Genomic DNA, 21,263 nt, shown 5'->3' with positions numbered 1-21,263 from the left:
CTGGATTCTAAGAGCAAGTATCCCAGGCCCAGGCAGAAACTGCAAGGCTTCTTTCTTACAATCTAGCCTCGGAAGTCTCAGAATGTCATTTCTATGACATCCTATTAGACAAATAAGTCACTAAGGCCAGCTCAGAGTCAAGGGGAGGGGAATGAGAATCCACTTCTCAACAGGAGGAGGGCAAAACATGGGCATTATCTGTTCTAGTTTATTGGGCTGCTCAAGCAAATACCATGCAATGGTTTGGCTGAAACAATGGGGATCTTTTTGCTCATGTTTTTTTTGTTTTGTTTTGTTTTGTTTTTTTTATTAATTTAAAAAAAAATTAACTAACACAACATTTAGAAATCATTCCATTCTACATATACAATCAGTAATTCTTAATATCATCCCATAGATGTATGATCATCATTTCTTAGTACATTTGCATTGATTTAGAAAAAATTAGTAAGACAACAGAAAAAGAAATAAAATGATAATATAGAGAAAAAATAAAAATAAAAATTACAAAAAATATATTAAAAAAACTATAGCTCGGATGCAGCTTCATTCAGTGTTTTAACATAATTACATTACAATTAGGTAGTATTGTGCTGTCCATTTTTGAATTTTTGTATCCAGTCCTGTTGCACAGTCTGTATCCCTTCAGCTTCAATTACCCATTATCTTGCCCTATTTCTAACTCCTGATGGTCTCTGTTACCAATGACATATTCCAAGTTTATTCTCTAATGTCGGTTCACATCAGTGGGACCATACAGTATTTGTCCTTTAGTTTTTGGCTGGACTCACTCAGCATAATGTTCTCTAGGTCTATCCATGTTATTACATGCTTCATAAGTTTATTCTGTCTTAAAGCTGCATAATATTCCATCGTATGTATATACCACAGTTTGTTTAGTCACTTGTCTGTTGATGGACATTTTGGCTGTTTCCAAATCCTTGCAATTGTCAATAATGCTGCTATAAACATTGGTGTGCAAATGTCCGTTTGTGTCTTTGCCCTTAAGTCCTTTGAGTAGATAACTAGCAATGGTATTGCTGGGTCGTATGGCAATTCTATATTCAGCTTTTTGAGGAACCGCCAAACTGCCTTCCACAGTGGTTGCACCATTAGACATTTGTAGAAGCCAAGAGTTTAAAGCAAGACCTCCAGAATTTGTTGCAAGCTGCTGGCCTCCCGGATGGCAGTGGTAAACTGTGGCGATTGTTATGTAGAGCAGTCTGGGAGGAAGAGAATGTTTACCCCAAACACTTATGTTAAGTATGAAGAAGAACACTGTGAGATAAAAACCTTGCTCCCTCAGGAAATGCCTGCATATCTATTGACATCCTGTGGTATATAACAAGGATCTGGTTGAGAATAAAGTTGTCTGAAGTCTGTCTGAAGTAAACTCAAGCTTCAGACCCCCTGAGCCCGTCTGTGTCTTTCTTTCTTTCTTTCTTCCTTTCTTTCTTTCTAATCATTCCTTAATATCCTTCGAGCTCCGTTTCTACAGGAAGCAACAGACATTCCCACCAACAGTGGATAAGTGTGCCTCTTTCTCCGCATCCTCTCCAGCACTTGTCATTTTTTGCTTTGTTGATAATGGCCATTCTGGTGGGTGTGAGATGATATCTCATTGTGGTTTTGATTTGCATTTCTCTAATGGCCAGGGACATTGAGCATCTCTTCATGTGCCTTTTGGCCATTTGTATTTCCTCTTCTGAGAAGTGTCTGCTCAAGTCTTTTTCCCATTTGTAATTGGGTTGGCTGTCTTTTTGTTGTTGAGTTGAACAATCTCTTTATAAATTCTGGATACTAGACCTTTATCTGATATGTTGTTTCCAAATATTGTCTCCCATTGTGTAGGCTGTCTTTCTACTTTCTTGATGAAGTTCTTTGATGCACAAAAGTGTTTAATTTTGAGGAGCTCCCATTTATTTATTTATTTCTTCAGTGCTCTTGCTTTAGGTTTAAGGTCCATAAAACTGCCTCCAATTGTAAGATTCATAAGATATCTCCCTACATTTTCCTCTAACTGTTTTATGGTCTTAGACCTAATGTTTAGATCTTTGATCCATTTTGAGTTAACTTTTGTATAGGGTGTGGGATACAGGTCCTCTTTCATTCTTTTGCATATGGATATCCAGTTCTCTAGGCACCAATTATGGAAGAGACTGTTCTGTCCCAGGTGAGTTGGCTTGACTGCCTTATCAAAGATCAAATGTCCATAGATGAGAGGGTCTATATCTGAGCACTCTATTTGATTCCATTGGTCGATACATCTATCTTTATGCCAGTACCATGCTGTTTTGACCACTGTGGCTCCACAATATGCCTTAAAGTCCAGCAGCGTGAGACCTCCATCTTCGTTTTTTTTCCTCAAGATACTTTTAGCAATTCGGGGCACCCTGCCCTTCCAGATAAATTTGCTCATTGGTTTTTCTATTTCTGAAAAATAAGTTGTTGGGATTTTGATTGGTATTGCATTGAATCTGTAAATCAATTTAGGTAGAATTGACATCTTAACTATATTTAGTCTTCCAATCCATGAACACGGTATGCCCTTGCATCTATTTAGGTCTTCTGTGATTTCTTTTAACAGTTTTTTGTAGTTTTCTTTATATAGGTCTTTTGTCTCTTCAGTTAAATTTATTCCTAAGTATTTTATTCTTTTAGTTGCAATTGTAAATGGAATTCGTTTCTTGATTTTCCCCTCAGCTTGTTCATTGCTAGTGTATAGAAATACTACAGATTTTTGAATGTTGTAACCTGCTACTTTGCTGTACTCATTTATTAGCTCTAGTAGTTTTGTTGTGGATTTTTCCGGGTTTTCGACGTATAGTATCATATCGTCTGCAAACAGTGATAGTTTTTTTTTTATTAATTAACGGAAAAAAAGAAATGAACCCAACATTTAGAAATCATACCCATTCTACATATGCAATCAGTAATTCTTAACATCATCACATAGATGCTAGATCATCGTTTCTTAGTACATTTGCATCGGTTTAGAAGAACTAGCAACACAACCGAAAAAGATATAGAATGTTAATACAGAGAAAACAAATAAAAGCAATAATAATAGTAAAAAAACAAAACAAAACAAAACAAAACAAAAAAACCTATAGCTCAGATGCAGCTTCATTCAGTGTTTTAACATGATTACTTTACACTTAGGTATTATTGTGCTATCAATTTTTGAGTTTTTGTATCTAGTCCTGTTGCACAATCTGTATCCCTTCAGCTCCAATTACCCATTATCTTACCCTGTTTCTAACTCCTGCTGGACTCTGTTACCAATGACATATTCCAAGTTTATTCTCGAATGTTCGTTCACATCAGTGGGACCATACAGTATTTGTCCTTTAGTTTTTGGCTGGACTCACTCAGCATAATGTTCTCTAGGTCCATCCATGTTATTACATGCTTCATAAGTTTATCCTGTCTTAAAGCTGCATAATATTTCATCGTATGTATATACCACAGTTTGTTTAGCCACTCGTCTGTTGATGGACATTTTGGCTGTTTCCATCTCTTTGCAATTGTAAATAACGCTGCTATAAACATTGGTGTGCAAATGTCTGTTTGTGTCTTTGCCCTTAAGTCCTTTGAGTAGATTCCCAGCAATGGTATTACTGGGTCGTATCGCAATTCTATATTCAGCTTTTTGAGGAACCGCCAAACTGCCTTCCACAGTGGTTGCACCATTTGACATTCCCACCAACAGTGGATAAGTGTGCCTCTTTCTCCGCATCCTCTCCAGCACTTGTCATTTTCTGTTTTGTTGATAATGGCCATTCTGGTGGGTGTGAGATGATATCTCATTGTGGTTTTGATTTGCATTTCTCTAATGGCCAGGGACATTGAGCATCTCTTCATGTGCCTTTTGGCCATTTGTATTTCCTCTTCTGAGAAGTGTCTGTTCAAGTCTTTTTCCCATTTGTAATTGGGTTGGCTGTCTTTTTGTTGTTGAGTTGAACAATCTCTTTATAAATTCTGGATACTAGACCTTTATCTGATATGTTGTTTCCAAATATTGTCTCCCATTGTGTAGGCTGTCTTTCTACTTTCTTGATGAAGTTCTTTGATGCACAAAAGTGTTTAATTTTGAGGAGCTCCCATTTATTTATTTCCTTCTTCAGTGCTCTTGCTTTAGGTTTAAGGTCCATAAAACTGCCTCCAATTGTAAGTTTCATAAGATATCTCCCTACATTTTCCTCTAACTGTTTTATGGTCTTAGACCTAATGTTTAGGTCTTTGATCCATTTTGAGTTAACTTTTGTATAAGGTGTGAGATATGGGTCTTCTTTCATTCTTTTGCATATGGATATCCAGTTCTCTAGGCACCATTTATTGAAGAGACTGTTCTGTCCCAGGTGAGTTGGCTTGACTGCCTTATCAAAGATCAAATGTCCATAGATGAGAGGGTCTATATCTGAGCACTCTATTCGATTCCATTGGTCGATATATCTATCTTTATGCCAATACCATGCTGTTTTGACCACTGTGGCTTCATAATATGCCTTAAAGTGCGGCAGCGCGAGACCTCCAGCTTCGTTTTTTTAACTCAAGATGTTTTTAGCAATTCGGGGCAACCTGCCCTTCCAGATAAATTTGCTTATTGGTTTTTCTTTTTCTGAAAAATAAGTTGTTGGGATTTTGATTGGTATTGCATTGAATCTGTAAATCAATTTAGGTAGGATTGACATCTTAACTATATTTAGTCTTCCAATCCATGAACACGGTATGCCCTTCCATCTATTTAGGTCTTCTGTGATTTCTTTTTAACAGTTTTTTGTAGTTTTCTTTGTATAGGTTTTTTGTCTCTTCAGTTAAATTTATTCCTAAGTATTTTATTCTTTTAGTTGCAATTACAAATGGGATTCGTTTCTTGATTTCCCCCTCAGCTTGTTCATTACTAGTGTATAGAAATGCTACAGATTTTTGAATGTTGATCTTGTAACCTGCTACTTTGCTGTACTCATTTATTAGCTCTAGTAGTTTTGTTGTGGATTTTTCCGGGTTTTCGACGTATAGTATCATATCGTCTGCAACAGTGATAGTTTTACTTCTTCCTTTCCAATTCTGATGCCTTGTATTTCTTTTTCTTGTCTAATTGCTCTGGCTAGAACCTCCAACACAATGTTGAATAATAGTGGTGATAATGGACATCCTTGTCTTGTTCCTGATCTTAGGGGGAAAGTTTTCAATTTTTCCCCATTGAGGATGATATTAGCTGTGGGTTTTTCATATATTTCCTCTATCATTTTAAGGAAGTTCCCTTGTATTCCTATCTTTTAGAGTGCTTTCAACAGGAAAGGATGTTGAATCTTGTCAAATGCCTTCTCTGCATCAATTGAGATGATCATGTGATTTTTCTGCTTTGATTTGTTGATATGGTGTATTACATTAATTGATTTTCTTATGTTGAACCATCCTTGCATACCTGGGATGAATCCTACTTGGTCATGATGTATAATTCTTTTAATGTGTTGTTGGATACGATTTGCTAGAATTTTATTGAGGATTTTTGCATCTGTATTCATTAGAGAGATTGGTCTGTAGTTTTCTTTTTTTGTAATATCTTTGCCTGGTTTTGGTATGAGGGTGATGTTGGCTTCATAGAATGAATTAGGTAGTTTTCCCTCCACTTCGATTTTTTTGAAGAGTTTGAGGAGAGTTGGTACTAATTCTTTCTGGAATATTTGATAGAATTCAGATGTGAAGCCGTCTGGTCCTGGACTTTTCTTTTTAGGAAGCTTTTGGATGACTGATTCAATTTCTTTACTTGTGATTGGTTTGTTGAGGTCATCTATTTCTTCTTGAGTCAAAGTTGGTTGTTCATGCCTTTCTAGGAACTTGTCCATTTCATCTACATTGTTGTATTTATTAGCATAAAGTTGTTCATAGTATCCTGTTATTACCTCCTTTATTTCTGTGAGGTCAGTGGTTATGTCTCCTCTTCCATTTCTGATCTTATTTATTTGCGTCCTCTCTCTTCTTCTTTTTGTCAATCTTGCTAAGGGCCCATCAATCTTGTTGATTTTGTCATAGAACCAACTTCTGGTCTTATTGATTTTCTCTATTGTTTTCGTGTTCTCAATTTCATTTATTTCTGCTCTAATCTTTGTTATTTCTTTCCTTTTGCTTGCTGGGGTTAATTTGCTGTTCTTTCTCCAGTTCTTCCAAGTGGATAGTTAATTCCCGAATTTTTGCCCTTTCTTCTTTTCTGATATAGGCATTTAGGGCAATAAATTTCCCTCTTAGCACTGCCTTTGCTGTGTCCCATAGGTTTTGATATGTTGTGTTTTCATTTTCATTCGTCTCAAGATATTTACTAATTTCTCTTGTAATTTCTTCCTTGACTCACTGGTTGTTTAAGAGTGTGTTGTTGAGCCTCCACGTATTTGTGAATTTTCTGGCACTATACCTATTATTGATTTCCAAGTTCATTCTTTATGATCCGAGAAAGTGTTGTGTATGATTTCAATCTTTTTAAATTTGTTGAGACTTGCTCTGTGACCCAGCATATGGTCTATCTTTGAGAATGATCCATGAGCACTTGAAAAAAAGGTGTATCCTGCTGTTGTGGGGTGTAATGTCCTATAAATGTCTGTTAAATCTAGCTCATTTATTGTAATATTCAAATTCTCTGTTTCTTTATTGATCCTCTGTCTAGATGTTCTGTCCATTGATGAGAGTGGGGAATTGAAGTCTCCAACTATTATGGTAGATGTGTCTATTTCCCTTTTCAGTAATTGCAGTGTATGCCTCACGTATTTTGGGGCATTCTGATTCGGTGCGTAAATATTTATGATTGTTATGTCTTCTTGTTTAATTGTTCCTTTTATTAGTAGATAGTATTCTTCTTTGTCTCTTTTAACTGTTTTACATTTGAAGTCTAATTTGTTGGATATTAGTATAGCTACTCCTGCTCTTTTCTGGTTGTTATTTGCATGAAATATCTTTTCCCAACCTTTCACTTTCAACTATGTTTATCTTTGCGTCTACAATGTGTTTCCTGTAGACAGCATATAGAAGGATCCTGTTTTTTAATCCATTCTGCCAATCTATGTCTTTTGATTGGGGAATTCAGTCCATTAACATTTAGTGTTATTACTGTTTGGGTAATACTTTCCTCTATCATTTTGCCTCTTGTTTTATATATATCATATCTGATTTTCCTTTTTTCTACACTCTTCTCCATACCTCTCTCTTCTGTCTTTTCGTATCTGACTCTAGTGTTCCTTTTAGTATTTCTTGCAGAGCTGGTCTCTTGGTCACAAATTTTCTCAGTGACTTTTTGTCTGAAGATGTTTTAATTTCTCCCTCATTTTTGAATGAAAATTTTGCTGGATATAGAAGTCTTGGTTGGCAGTTTTTCTCTTTTAGTAATTTAAATATATCATCCCACTGTCTTCTAGCTTCCATGGTTTCTGCTGAGAAATCTACACATAGTCTTATTGGGTTTTCCTTGTATGTTTTTCTCTTGCTGCTTTCAAGATCCTCTCTTTCTCTTTGACCTCTGAGATTCTAACTAGTAAGTGTCTTGGAGAACACCTATTTGGGTCTATTCTCTTTGGGGTGCACTGCACTTCTTGGATCAGTAATTTTAGGTCTTTCATAAGAGTTGGGAAATTTTCAGTAATAATTTCTTCCATTAGTTTTTCTCCTCCTTTTCCCTTCTCTTCTCCTTCTGGGACACCCACAACACGTATATTTGTGCGCTTCATATTATCATTCAATTCCCTGAGCCCCTGCTCAAATTTTCCCATTCTTTTCCCTATAGTTTCTGTTTCTTTTTGGATTTCAGATGTTCCATCCTCCAGTTCACTAATTCTAACCTCTGTCTCTTGAAATCTACCATTGTAGGTTTCCATTGTTTTTTTCATATCTTCTACTGTATCTTTCATTCCCATAAGTTGTGATTTGTTTTTTCAGACTTTCCATTTCTTCTTTTTGTTCATCCCATGCCTTCTCCATGTCCTCCCACAATTTATTGATTTGGTTTTTGAAGAGGTTTTCCATTTCTGTTTATATATTCAGAATTAGTTGTCTCAGCTCCTGTATCTCATTTGAGCTATTGGTTTGTTCCTCTGACTGGGCCATATCTTCAATTTTCCTGGTGTGATTTGTTATTTTTTGCTGGCGTCTGGGCATTTAATCAGATTTCCCTGAGTGTGGGACCCGGCAGGTTGAAAGACTTTCCTGTGAAGTCTCTGGGCTTTGTTTTTCTTATCCTGCCCAGTATGTGGTGCTTGTCTGTCTGCGGGTCCCACCAGCAAAAGATGTTGTGGCTCCTTTAACTTTGGAAGACTCTCGCTGCTGGGTGTGTGGTGGAGACAGAGGAAAGGTTGTAGGTTGGTTTTAATGGCTTCAAATTGTGAAGTCCTGGGATCTGAATTCCTTGAGAGAGGGATTCCATCTCTCCCATGGGGAAGGTTCAGGTGGTAGAGAGCCCTGAAAGCAGCCTCTTTCTGCGTTCGGGGCAGCTGCAACCTGTGTAATCCCAGCACTGAGCCCAGAGGGAAGGAAGCCTCTGTAGAAACAGCAGCAGAAGGCTCTTTTTCACCCCCTTTCCTCTTTTTCAGTTAGCCCATAGACAACTTCTGCCTTGATCAGTTTCGCCTAAGCTAAGGGCCTATTTTTAGTAGTCAGAAGTTGTTCATTAATGCCACTATTAGTGTTAGGTTGGACTCAGTCTCTAGTACTGTTGGAGACTCTTTCCTTTCCCTCCGAGAAGTCGCCTGTTGGGGAGGGGCACTGGCCACCACGGTTTGGGGAACTGCTGATCCGAGGTTCCCAGCCGGCCCAGGAAGCCACGTGTATGGGAGGAACGCTGGTTGCCGGCCACCGCGGCTTGGGGGACCGCTGATCCGAGGCTCCCAGCCAGCCCGGGAAGCCGCGTGTGTGGGAGGGGCTCTGGTCCCCGGCCACCACAGCTTGGGGAACTGCTGATCCGAGGCTCCCAGCCGGCCCGAGAAGCCGCGTGTGTGGGAGGGGAGCCTGTCGCCGGCCACCGCGGCTTGGGGAACCGCCGATCCGAGGCTCCCAGCCGGCCCGGGAAGCCGCGTGTGGGAGGGGCTCAGGTCGCCGGCTGCCGCGGCTTGGGGAACTGCCAATCCTAGGCTCCCAGCTGGCCCGGGAAGTCGCATGTGTGGGAGGGGCGCCAGTCACCGGCAGCCGCGGCTTGGGGAACCACCGATCCGAGGCTCCCAGCCGGCCCAGGAAGCCGCATGTGGGAGGGGCTCCGGTCGCCGGCCGCCGCGGCTTGGGGAACCGGCAATCTGAGGCTCCCAGCCAGCCCGCGAAGCCGCGTGTGAGGGAGAGGCGCCGGTCGCCGGCCACCGCGGCTTGGGGAACTGCCGATCCGAGGCTCCCAGCTGGCCCGGGAAGCCGCGTGTGTGGGAGGGGCTCTGGTCACCGGCCACCGCGGCTTGGGGAACCGCTGATCCGAAGCTCCCAGCCGGCCCGGGAAGCCACCTGTGAGGGAGGGGCACCGGCAGCCAGCCACCGTGGCTTGGGCAACTTGCCTCTCCGAGTCTCTCAGCCGGACTGGGAAGGAGGGGGGAGGGGCGCTCGCCGCCAGCCGCCGCGGCCCGGGGAAGCGCGCGCTGCTTGGGGACCTCACCGCAGCAGAGTCTCGGAGCCGGTCCAGCTGTTCCAGACTGGGGTACACTGTGTGTCCTATCTCTGTCGTGGCTCCGGGAGCTGTTCTGTACTGTTTCTAGTTATTTAGTAGTTGTTCTGGAGGAGGAACTAAGACATGCGCATCTTACTAAGCCGCCATCTTCTCCGGAAGCCCCCCTTTGCTCATGATTTTGAGGCTGAAAGAAAATCCACACCAAGGAGTCATCAAGGAGAAGCTTTCTTCCCAAAGACTGGCATTCTGGGGCTGGCTGTTGATGATCCTTGATCCTTAGCTTGTCAATGACAAGGCACATGGCAGTGTCTCCTGGTCTCTCCCTTCTCTTCCAGGTTCCATTGATGTTCAGCTCCTGGCTGCTCCCTCTGTGTCTCTTTTGTTTGAATTTCATTCCACTTACATGGAACTCCATAATAGAATTAAGACCCATCCTGACTAAGGTGGGCCACACCCTAACCACAGTAACCTAATCAAAAGGTCCTACTTTCAACCTGCTATTTAGAGATAAGACTGAAACCAATCAGGTTAGGATTAAGGTAATTCAGAATGCAGGGGTAAGGAAGACAGTCTGTATTTTAGAACCTCATCTAGTCTTTGAGACCAAAGGAAGAAAGGTTTATTTTGTCCAGAATCTAAATTTTCTGTAGCACATAACCTAACTCAACCTGTCCGACAGATCATTTAAACAGTTCAAACACAAAGAACCCAGAATAAGAATGAGGGCCTTTAATCTGGTATAGCTCAATATAATACCTGGATATATCCCAGAGTATCTTTAGCAGATAATCAAAGGTATTGGCAAGGTTCCTTGAGGGATGGGAATAAAAATATGGAACTATTAAACTTTACCACCAGGGAATCTCCTGATACTGTGTCAAACATTAGGGACACTCAAATCAATAGGCCAAGACCTTGATCTTGAGGCTCGCTCTTATGAAGCTTATGTACGTAGCGGAGAAGCTTGGTCTACCTATATGTATGCCTAAGAGTTACTTCTGGAGGACCTCTATTGTTGCTCAGATGTGGCCTTTCTCTCTCTAAGCCCAACTCTGCAAGTGAAATCATTGCCCTCTCGCCTACATGGGACATGACATCCAGGAGTGAAAGTCTCCCTGGCAACATGGGATGTGACTCCCAGGGATGAACCTGGCCCTTGCACCGTGGGATCAACAATACCATTCTGACCAAAAGAGGGAAAAGAAGTATAACAAATAAAGTATCAGTGGCTGAGAGAGTTCAAATAGAATTGTCAATCATAAAGAACACCCAGGGTGTTACATAAGATTCTACAAAGGTTCATGCACTAGGGTACTTTCCAGAAACCTACAACCTCCAAATGGGTCCCTGGACCAGTTAAGTCCTGAAACTTAGAAGGCCCAGCCTCTCTAGAATGTCAGCTAGTTCCATCTCCCTATCCCTTATTACTGACAGCCCCTTCCAACATGAAATAGCTGTAATGGGCATAGCCCAAATACCCCTAGGGAGTGGGAGAAGGATCAAAGGTGATGGTGGAGTTATGCAGAGAAGGTGGGGTTTACAAATGAGTATGATCACCAAATCATTATACTGATACTTCTTTTAGTCCCTGGTATTTTGGAGCAGCTAGAGGTTAAAGCCTAAAGTTGTGGAATTTGTAAGCCATACCAGGCTCTGAAGTCTGTTCTACATCTAATTGTTGTGCTGTGCTTTGAAATGTATTGCTTTTTGTATATGCATTGTTTTTCACAAAAAAGTCAATAAGCACACAGCTGTATGATGATACTGTGAACCATTAATTGTACATTTTGGATGATTACATGACATATGAATACATAATATATCAATTAAAATAATAAAAAAGAAAAAAGTCAATTGTGATGATAAATGCACAGCTATATGATGATATTTTGAACCATTAATTGTACACTTTGGATAATTACATGGTATATGAATATGTAATATATCAATTAAAATAATAATAATAAAAAATCCAGGGTACAAATGTCAGTCATATCAGTCTTTCTATAAAGCAAATCTAATTGTGCCACTCCCTGACTGGAAACTTTTCAATGAAAGATCACATATTGTCTGATTACATTTATACGAAATATCCAGTATAGATAAATCTATAGAGAGAATTAGTGGTTGCCAAGGGCTGGAAGGGTTGGGAAGAAATGGGGAGTGACTGCTAGTGGGTTTCTTTGGGAAGTTATTAAAATATTCTAAAATTAAAAAAAAAAAGGTCCTACTTTCAACAGATTCACATATGCAGGAATGGATTAAGTTTGAGAACATATTTTTCTGGAGTACACACAGCTTCAAACCATCTCACCATTCTGAGTTTCTACAACTCTCTCATCTTCCCCTCTGCACAGCAAAAATATGTCCCCCAATAGCCATGGGCCTTCAGCCAGGGGCCCTGAACAAGAAGATGAGAAGATGCACGGAGCAGGGCCAGCCAGAGCCCAGAGAAGGATCACAGCTTGAAAGAGTAGCAGCCCACCTGCTGAGCCTACGGGTAGCATGAGCCTGAGTATGTTGATTGGAGCCACTGAGATTCTAAAAGCATCTGTTACTTGCCTAGAGTTGACTAATACAATATACAAAACTGCATTCCTCACAGCCCCTTCACCAGCCTTTCCCATGTGCTCCCAGCTCCACCAATGGTCCACCGTCCACCCACACACCTTCCCTGCACCTCCTCGACAGCTCATACGTCTGTCTCCGTCTCACCAACCCTACCATAAACACTCTCCTCAAGGCCACCAGTTTTCACAACTGCACCACAATCTATTCCAGGATTGCTTCCTTCTAATCCGCCTTAACTGTGACCATTCTGCAGCACAAATCTGATCATTCTGCTTATAAACAATGGTTTTAGTCTCATGTCCCTAGGATAAAGAACAAATTCTTTATTGACATATACACACCTTTTCTGATTTGTGTAGAATGGTTATTTACTACATTATTTTAAAATACTCAATTCTGTTATATAGAAAACAAGAAAAGCAATGGCATAGATGAAACTCTTAAGATACATCAAGTATAAAGAGCCAGTAACATATAAAATATTTTATAGACAGATGAGATAAATGGAGCACATATAAGTTGAACACAGATGAAAAGAACAGAACAAAAAAGAGTATTACTCATAGACATAAAAACATGGGAGGACTAAGTAAAACTGAAACATTAGTAAGACACACATCATGTCACCTTCCAGACTGGCGTTTATTTCATCCCTAAATCAGCTCCCAGTAGGACCTCGTATGGACCCATTTTGGCCCCACGTATATTCTGCCCAGAAGCGCAGATAAAAGGCCCGGCTTCTCAGTACATCACTGACAAGCCACAGCTGTTAGAGACCGCCATGCCCCAAGTCTCTCCAATAGTGCAAAGGAATTGGGGGTCTCTTGGCATCTCCCATCTGCTGAGCCCCAAGTTTAACCTCAACACTGGTGTAGTATATCCTTCCTCACCATAGGCACCCCATCCTTAGTGCATTAACTGATCTCGAATCTCTCTCTTGTTTCTTGCTGCCTGTTTTGAATTTAATAAACCATGTGATTTGCACACCAGAACTTGGACTTTGAACCTCTCTATTCTGTGACCCCTGGGTCAGCCTGCCTGGTATTTCTTGGAGGCTATGCTGCATGAGGTAATTTCCCTGCATCAGGTAACTTTGGCAGAGATGTCAATTACCTCTCAATATCTTTTCTTCCTTTCTCCCAAGTAGTAACGGAACTGTAGGTTTTCACTGAACCCATAGCTTTCCAGTTAGAAAATACATCTCTCAGCTTCCTCTGCAGCTAAGTGGGACCGTGTGACTACGTTCTAGGCAATGGATGTGCATACAAATAGCATCACATGTGGGTGAGGCCCACGTGGGAATATGTTTTATTTTTCATTTTGAGTGTATGTTCATGAGAATTTATTATTTCACATGCCGTCTGAAACGTCTGGCTCACAGTCTTAAACAGGAAGCTGGTGAACACCCACTTTGTCTCCTTCCCATTCTGTGGGCTGGAATGCGGATGTGGCTGACAGTGGTAGGGGCAGCAGAAGACAGGTTCTACCAAGAGAGAAGACCACCACCTAGGATGGCAGTGGGAAGACGAAAGAATGGACAGAAGGAAACTGGGTCCCTGGAGAGCTTGCAGAACATGATCACCTGTTCTGTAAGAGAAATCAACCTGAGAGAGCCATAAACCTCCAGCTTGTTTGAACTACTGTAGTTCTACGTCTCTCTGCTACAGGGTTTAACCTGTGCCCTACATGACAGAGTAACTCTCTTCCTTATGATGCTGCTCATCTTTTAACCCCGTAACATTGTAAAATTAACAAAACGTTTAAAAATTAAAAGCACAGCATTCATATTTTTGTATTAAGAAAGAATCTGTGTACATTTGCTATTTCAAGTAATTGCAATATTTTAAAAATGTTGGCCTTGGTTTTAAGTTGAAACCAACTTACTAAGTTTATATAGGATATATAAGAAAACTTTATGCTTACAATATTTATAAGTTTAATAATATATAAGAGTTATGTAAGTAGCTTCACGAAGGTTTTGTTTATTCGCTAAGATAACTTAAATACCAGGGATAGGTTGGTTTCAAGGGAACAAATGGAACAGCAAGTGAATGGAATCTAGGTGAGAAACACATAGGTATATGCTTTATTTTTCATATTGGGCATGTGTTCATGAGAATTTATTATATTATTTAAAATTCATGAATGAATGAATGAGGGCCATTAATGAACCAATGATGACAGTGTATTCTGAACAAGGATTATGATTCATCTATTTTTGTACATTATATCTAGAGTTCAAAGGTAAAACAAAATGTTTTATGATCCTTGAATTTATATAGAATGGCAAGGGACCTGAATAACCAAAAGAGTCTTGAAAAAGAACAAGGTTGGAGGTCTCACGCCTCCTAATTTCAAGCTGTATTACAAAGTAGCAGTAACTGAAACAGTATGGTGCTGACACAAAAATAGACATATAGATCAGGGGAACAGAACTGAAAGTCCAGAAATAGTCCAACACATCTGTGGTGAACTGGTTTTTGACAAAAGTGCTAAATATATATATAATGGAGAAAGAATGGTCTCTTCAACAAATGGTGTTGGGAAAATTAAGATATTCATATGAAGAAGAATGAAGTCAGACCCCTATCTCACACCAAATAGAAAAATTAACTCAAAATGGATCAAGAACCTAAATATGAAAGCTAAAACTATAAAACTCTTGGAAGATAACATAGGGGCAAATCTTCATGGCCTATAAGATTCAGCAATGGATACTTATCACACCCAAAACACAAGCAACAAAAGAAACAATAGAGAGATTTGATTCCTCGAAATTTAAAACTTTTGTGCATCAAAAGAAAATATAAAGATAACCTACAGATCCAGAATATATCAACTTAACAAGACAAACACCCAATTAGAAAATATACAAAGGACTTGAATAGACACTTCTGCAAAGAAGATATACAAATGGTCAAAAACACATGAAAAGATGCTCAAAATCATTAGCCATTAGGGAATGCAAATTAAAACTACGAGATGCCATGTCACACCCACAAGGATGGCTATTATTAAAAGAACAGATAATATCAAGTGTGAGAAAGGATGCAGAAAACTGGAAATTGTCAGTGGGAATGTAAAATGATACAGCCGCTGTGGGATGGATGCAATATGGCAGTTCCTCAAAAAGTTAAAGAATTACCATATGACCTGGCAGTCCCACTTCTATGTACATACCCAAAAAAGTAAAAATAGGGAACAAATAGTTATTTGTATACCAGTGTTAACAGTACTATGCACTATAGCCAAAAGCTGGAAACAACTCAAATGTCCACCAACAAATTAATGGATAAATAAAATGTGGTTCACACACATGATGCAATATTCTTCGACCAGAAGAAGAAATGAAGTTACGAGATCTGCTGCAACATTAACTTCAAAGCATTATGCTCAGTGAAACAAGCAAGATTCATAAGGACAAGAATTATATGATATTCCTTAAAGGAGATACCTAGAAATAGCAAATTCATAGTGATAGAAAACAGATTAGTGGTTACCAGGGAAGGGGGTAGGGATGGGGGGAGTGTTTGCTAGTAAAAAAATACATATATACATATTTATATTTGGACATATATATCCAATCATGTTACTTGTTTAACTTTAAAACTGTCAATGGTTTCTTTCTAAAAAAGAAAGAAGTATGGTAATAAAAATTGCAGAGGATGAAAGGCAGATAAAAAATCTTAAAAGCAACCAGAGAAGTAGAGGAAAATATGTTAACCAAAAATCAAAACAAAACAAAACATTAATTTCTTCCTCTGGCTACTAGAAAGGGGAATGGACATTGGTTAAAACCTCATTTGCCACTTAGCAGCTAGGGGATTTGGGTGCATCATTTAATTTTGTAACCTCAGTTTTATTATCTTTAAAATGCCAATAATAATAATACCTTATAAGCATTAGGGGTGATGTATGTAAAATGCATAGCAGGGGCTCAATAAATGGCTTCATTACTTTCATAAATATATAAACGCTAAATAAAATAAAATAGGGTCCTTCAGAACAGTATGTAGTACCTTAACACACTGGACTGCAGGAGACCCACCTGACAAATCCTATACCCACTTCTGAGCCCCAGCCAGAAGTCTATTGTTCTCCCTTAATCCTTTCTAGCTCACAGTTCTTATTTCAATCTAGTTTGTATTCCATCCAATTACATCTTGTCTTTCCTACCCCTTTCTTCTTCTCTTATCCTAATACAGTGCCTTAAAGACAATGCTTGTGAAATGGGAACCCAGTATATATGGCTATTATCAGCAAAATCCCTGCTGGTGCACTCATAGGGCAGGCAGGGAAGACAAAGGCAGCTGAATGAGGATGGGCGGACAAAGACTCCCTATAAATACCTATGAGGATGGGTTGGGGATCAGACTTCCTTTAACACACAAGGCAACGGTCCCCAGATTTTTCAGGAGCCAGCAGGTATTTGTGATGGATGTCTACTCTCTACCTGCTGTGCCTCCCAGAGGCTGGCTTCAGTGGTTAGCATGAACAGGCGTCCTGGCCCTGTGGATTCTAGTTGGTTTTGGTCAGTGAGATGTTAGGCATTGAGCCAAGGGCAGGAGCAGAGAGAGGAGGTAAGGGTATCCTTCCTTCTGCTCCCTTTCTTCAGGTCTTGAACTGGCAGAAGCCATGTCCTCTACCAAACACCAAAGATCCTCCAGGGACCCTTTGCCCCAGCCAGAGCTTACATCATCTCCAGGTTCAAACAGCCGCCCCTTCCAGGGTGGTAAGCCTCCTCCATGGTTGCTGGCCTGGGGACTCACCATTCCTTGTTGGTTTCCAACCCTGCCTGTGCTTTTGCAAGCTGTCCATTCATTAAACACTCAACTGCCCATTGAGTGTATGTCATCTGTATCTGGCCAAGATCAGACAGACATCTCACAGAATTGAGCCCCTGCCATTCCTTCCTACACTCTGGCCTGTGTAGTAGCCCTTCCACCCCAGCCCAGGCTCACTCCCTCTCTTCAAACACCTTTCCATTTCACCTAGCATCTGCTAAAGCCTGATTTCAATAATAAAGTGAGGAGACCACACCCCATCAGTAGTGTTTCATACTTCCCTTGTCCCAGTGCAACTTTTCTGCCTTTTTTAAGTGAGCTTTGAGGCAGAACTCTTAATACATGAAACAGATGGAGTCAGCATCCCTTTACTTGAAGGAGGTAAACCAATTCAAACCATCACCCCCAAGCACAAGGGACTCTTCAGGAGAACCTTGGAAGAACCCTAGGACCTAGTTCAGGGGTGGGGGGGGGGGCACATTGGATCAATGACTCCAAAATCCACCCCATCTGTTACATTCTATGATCTCCAATGCCAGTTCATGGATCCAACCTAAACCTTAACTCAGAAAAACCTTGGTGAGGACATGGGGTTGATGTGAAACTGTGGTTATAGGATGCTAGCAGCCCTAGCTTTCGAGGAGATATTTATGAACTCTAGAAGAGAGGATGCTGAGGAAGGGGACACTGCTCCTCACCAAAAATGTGTACTCTTGCTCTCCTTCTCTTTCCATTTGCAGGTGATGTGAACTCCGAATGAGGAGAGAAGGCTAGATTAACCAGGAAGACCAGGCAGGAAAGGGGAAAGAACAAGTTGTCTTCCTTGAGGATCTCAGGACACCAGTGACACAGCACTGGTGATCCCATGGAGTGATTTGTCTGTGGGTCCCTCAAAAGCAGTCGTTCCCCTCCATCTAGCCAGCATTTAGTCTGGGGTGAGGCACACGGCAAGAACGCGGGAGGGCAAGAATAAGTCATCAAAGACAACTGAGGCTAAGAAGCCTAAAAAGGTGGTGTATCAATCACGGATTGTCAAAAAACTGAACCAAGAGGATGTGTATGTGTGTGTGTGTGTGTGTGTGTGTGTGTGTGTGTGTGTGTGTGTGTGTAAATAGAAAAAGAGAAGGGAAGGAGAAAGAGATTTATATTAAAGAACTGGTGAGTGTGGAGGGCTGACAAGTCTGAAATCCATAGGGCAGGATAGCAGGCTGGAAATTCCAACAAAAGCTGATGTTGCAATTTTGGGTCCAAAACTCACAGGGGAGGTTTCTGACGGCCTTCAGTATTGGATGATGTCCACTCACATTATTGAGGGTAATCATTTAAAGTAATCTGAAGTAGGTGTGTAATACACCTACAAAATACCTCCTCAGCAATACCTAGGCCAGTGTTTGACCAAGCAACTGGATATCAGAGCCCAGCCAGGGTGACACTAACACTAACCATCATAGGTGAGTGGGCTCCGACTTCCAAGGGCCTAAGGTTTAGTGGAAGGACATCCACTGGGAGTTGAAGCAGAGTGTATTCCAACTGAATTTGGTCTGGGAGAAGGGATTCTCACAGTTTACACAGAAGGTAATGAGGATGGGCACGAAATGAGGAGTAGCAGAAATGAAGGAGTGAAGCCGAGACATTTGGGAATGGTATTAGAAGAACTTTACCACTTAATGGGTATAAAGAGGCAGGGAAAGGTAAAGACAAAGCAGGTTTTTATCTTGAGGAACCAGGAAAAACAGATTGAGGTGTTAATTTGGGATTTTTTACTTTTTTTTTTTTTAAGCAGAGGACTATGAACAAAGAGTTATGGACATGTTATTAAGTTTGGGGTGTTTTCGGGATATGTAAGGAGAGATGACTAGAATGTACATAGAATATAAGTCATTCAGGCTGGATCTTGGAAGCGAGAAGTAGGAATGGATGAGAGGACCATCAAGCAGTGCTGTCCAACAAAAATATCCTGTAAGTCACAAATGTAGGCCATGCAGGTAATTCTAAATTTTCTCCCAACTACATTAAAAAGAACTGGCATAAGTACTCTTACTAATATATTTTATTTAACCCAAAATGTCCAGAAATAAAGGGAACCACAAAGAGCAGGAAGGAACACTCAGCAAAAACAAATTTGGTTTTAATTACCACACATATTTTATATATCGTACATTAAGTCAAAACGTTACTCACAGTTTCTGAAGAGGCAGATGGTCTCTGTAAACTCTCACTCTGTACCCAGATGCTCTCAGTCACAAATGCAATGTGTTCTGCTTCAAGTACAAAAGGAGAAACAAGAAAAAGGACCCATTTGTTCAAGTCATCAATGGACTGGATAGAGGGAAAGATAAAAAAATAAAACACAAAAGATTTAAAATCAAAACCATTTATATCAACATGCCCAGCACACTGTCTTCTGTAGTTCCAGGTAAGGTCTAAGCAAGGTTACCTGACTCTCTCCTAGAGGACTACATTTACCTTTGTTTCTCACTGAATCATGATGATTTCAACAGCTACAAAATGCCTGCTAGGAACTAAATATCAATTTGCCCTATGACCTGGCAATACCAACACTCGGTATATATCCAGAAGAGCTGTAAACAGTGGCACAAACAGACATTTTGTACCACAGCAACACTGGGGGTAAATACTGGGGGGAGGGATAAGAGTTAAGGGCAGATTTCGATTTTCTGTTTGGTGAGGGTATGTTTATTGGTTATCTTTTTCTTGGGGACAATGAAATTATCTAAAATTGAGAGTGTTGATGGGCTGTTGACTTTGGATATTACACATGATGCCCAATTAATGGAAGTGGCTGAAGGATGTACTGACTGAGAGGTAGTTTGGTGACAATGGTATATATATATATATATATATGATTGAATGGTGTGCTACCCCAGAAGGAATAAAGTTGTGAAGCATGCAACATTGTGAATGAACCTGTGGGACATTTGGTGAGGCAAAATAAGCCAGAAACAAAGGAGCAAATACTATATGGTCTCTTCAGAAAATGCTTATAAGAAAACAGAGGCCTAGACTACAAGCTCTTATAGCAGTCACATTTAGTCCAGGGGGGAAATTGTTATTTATGGATTTTGAGAGGCTGTTTTAAGTATGCATAACCTAGTATTTAGAGATAAGAATGAAGTCAATCAGGTCGGGATTAAGGTAATTCAGAAAACAGGGGTAAGGAACACACTGTCTATATTTCAGAACCTCATCTACTCTTTGAGAACAAAGGAAGAAAGGTTTATTTTGTCCAGAACCCAATTTTCTGTAGCACATAATTTAACTCAACTTGTCTGGACAGATCATTTAAACAATCCAAACACAGGAAGCTCAGAATAAGAATGAGTCTTGAATCCTGTATAGCTTAATGTAATGTCTGGATATATCCCAGAGTATATTAAGCAGATAATCAAAAAGTATTGGCAAAGTCCCTTCAGGGATGGGGGGAAAATTATGGAACTGTTAAACTTTACCACGGGTGAAACCCGATACTATGCCAAACACCCAAATCAATAGGCTAAGCCCTTGATCTTGAGGCTTGCTCTTGTGAAGCTTATGTGTGTAGCAGAGAAGTTTAGCCTCCGTAGAGTCATCTCCAGAGGATTTCTTTTGTTGCTTAGATGCGGCCTTTCTCTCTCTAAGCCCAACTCTGCAAGTGAAACCATTGCCCTCCCCACTACATGGGACATGACATCCAGAAATAAAAGTCTCCCTGGCAGCATGGAACACGACTCCCAGGGATAAGCCTGGCCCTGGCACTGTGGATCAACAATGCCATTTGACAAAAAGGGGGAAAAAAAGTATAAAAAAATGGCTAAAAGAGTTCAAACAGAGTTGAGAGGCTACACTGGAGGTCACTCTTAACGCATGCTTCAGTTAGACATTGCTACCCATCATAAATTACTAAGCCCCAACCAAAACCATTCCTGCCAACGCTAAAACACACCTAGGGCATTGTATAAGATTCTACAGAGGTTCCATGCACTAGGATAACTTCCCAAAATCTACTCCCTCCAGATGGGATCCCTGGACCAGATAAGTCCTGAAATGCCGAGGGGCCAACCTTTCCAGACCATTAGCTAGCTCCATCCCCGATTCCATACTATCAACAGCCCCTTCAAACATGAAAAAGTTAGAATGGGTACAGCCCAAATACCTCTAAAGGGTGGGAGAAAGATCAAAGGTGATGGTGGAGTAATACAAAGAAGGCTGGGTTTGACAAACAAGTATGAGTGCTGAGTCATTATACTGATATTTCTTTTAGCCTTCAATACCTTAAAGGA

At 40.5% G+C, this 21,263-nt stretch overlaps 1 protein-coding gene across 4 annotated transcripts in view; it reads right to left on the bottom strand.

Moving 5' to 3' along the window:
- Nucleotides 1-21,263, bottom strand: part of HLCS (holocarboxylase synthetase) — a 264,092-nt gene that overhangs the window by 225,867 nt on the left and 16,962 nt on the right. For 2 of the 4 annotated variants that reach the window (XM_077119098.1, XM_077119099.1), the window contains exon 2: nucleotides 19,165-19,302. In XM_077119098.1, coding sequence (XP_076975213.1) covers nucleotides 19,165-19,302 — 138 coding nt within the window. Of the gene's footprint in view, nucleotides 1-13,605; nucleotides 13,683-19,160; nucleotides 19,303-21,263 lie in introns of all 4 variants that reach the window. The other 2 variants (XM_077119101.1, XM_077119100.1) reach the window with 2 other exon arrangements.

Source organism: Tamandua tetradactyla, chromosome 10 (genome assembly GCF_023851605.1).
Source record: "Tamandua tetradactyla isolate mTamTet1 chromosome 10, mTamTet1.pri, whole genome shotgun sequence".
Taxonomy (NCBI): domain Eukaryota; kingdom Metazoa; phylum Chordata; class Mammalia; order Pilosa; family Myrmecophagidae; genus Tamandua; species Tamandua tetradactyla.
This window is presented reverse-complemented; position numbering and strand designations above follow the sequence as displayed.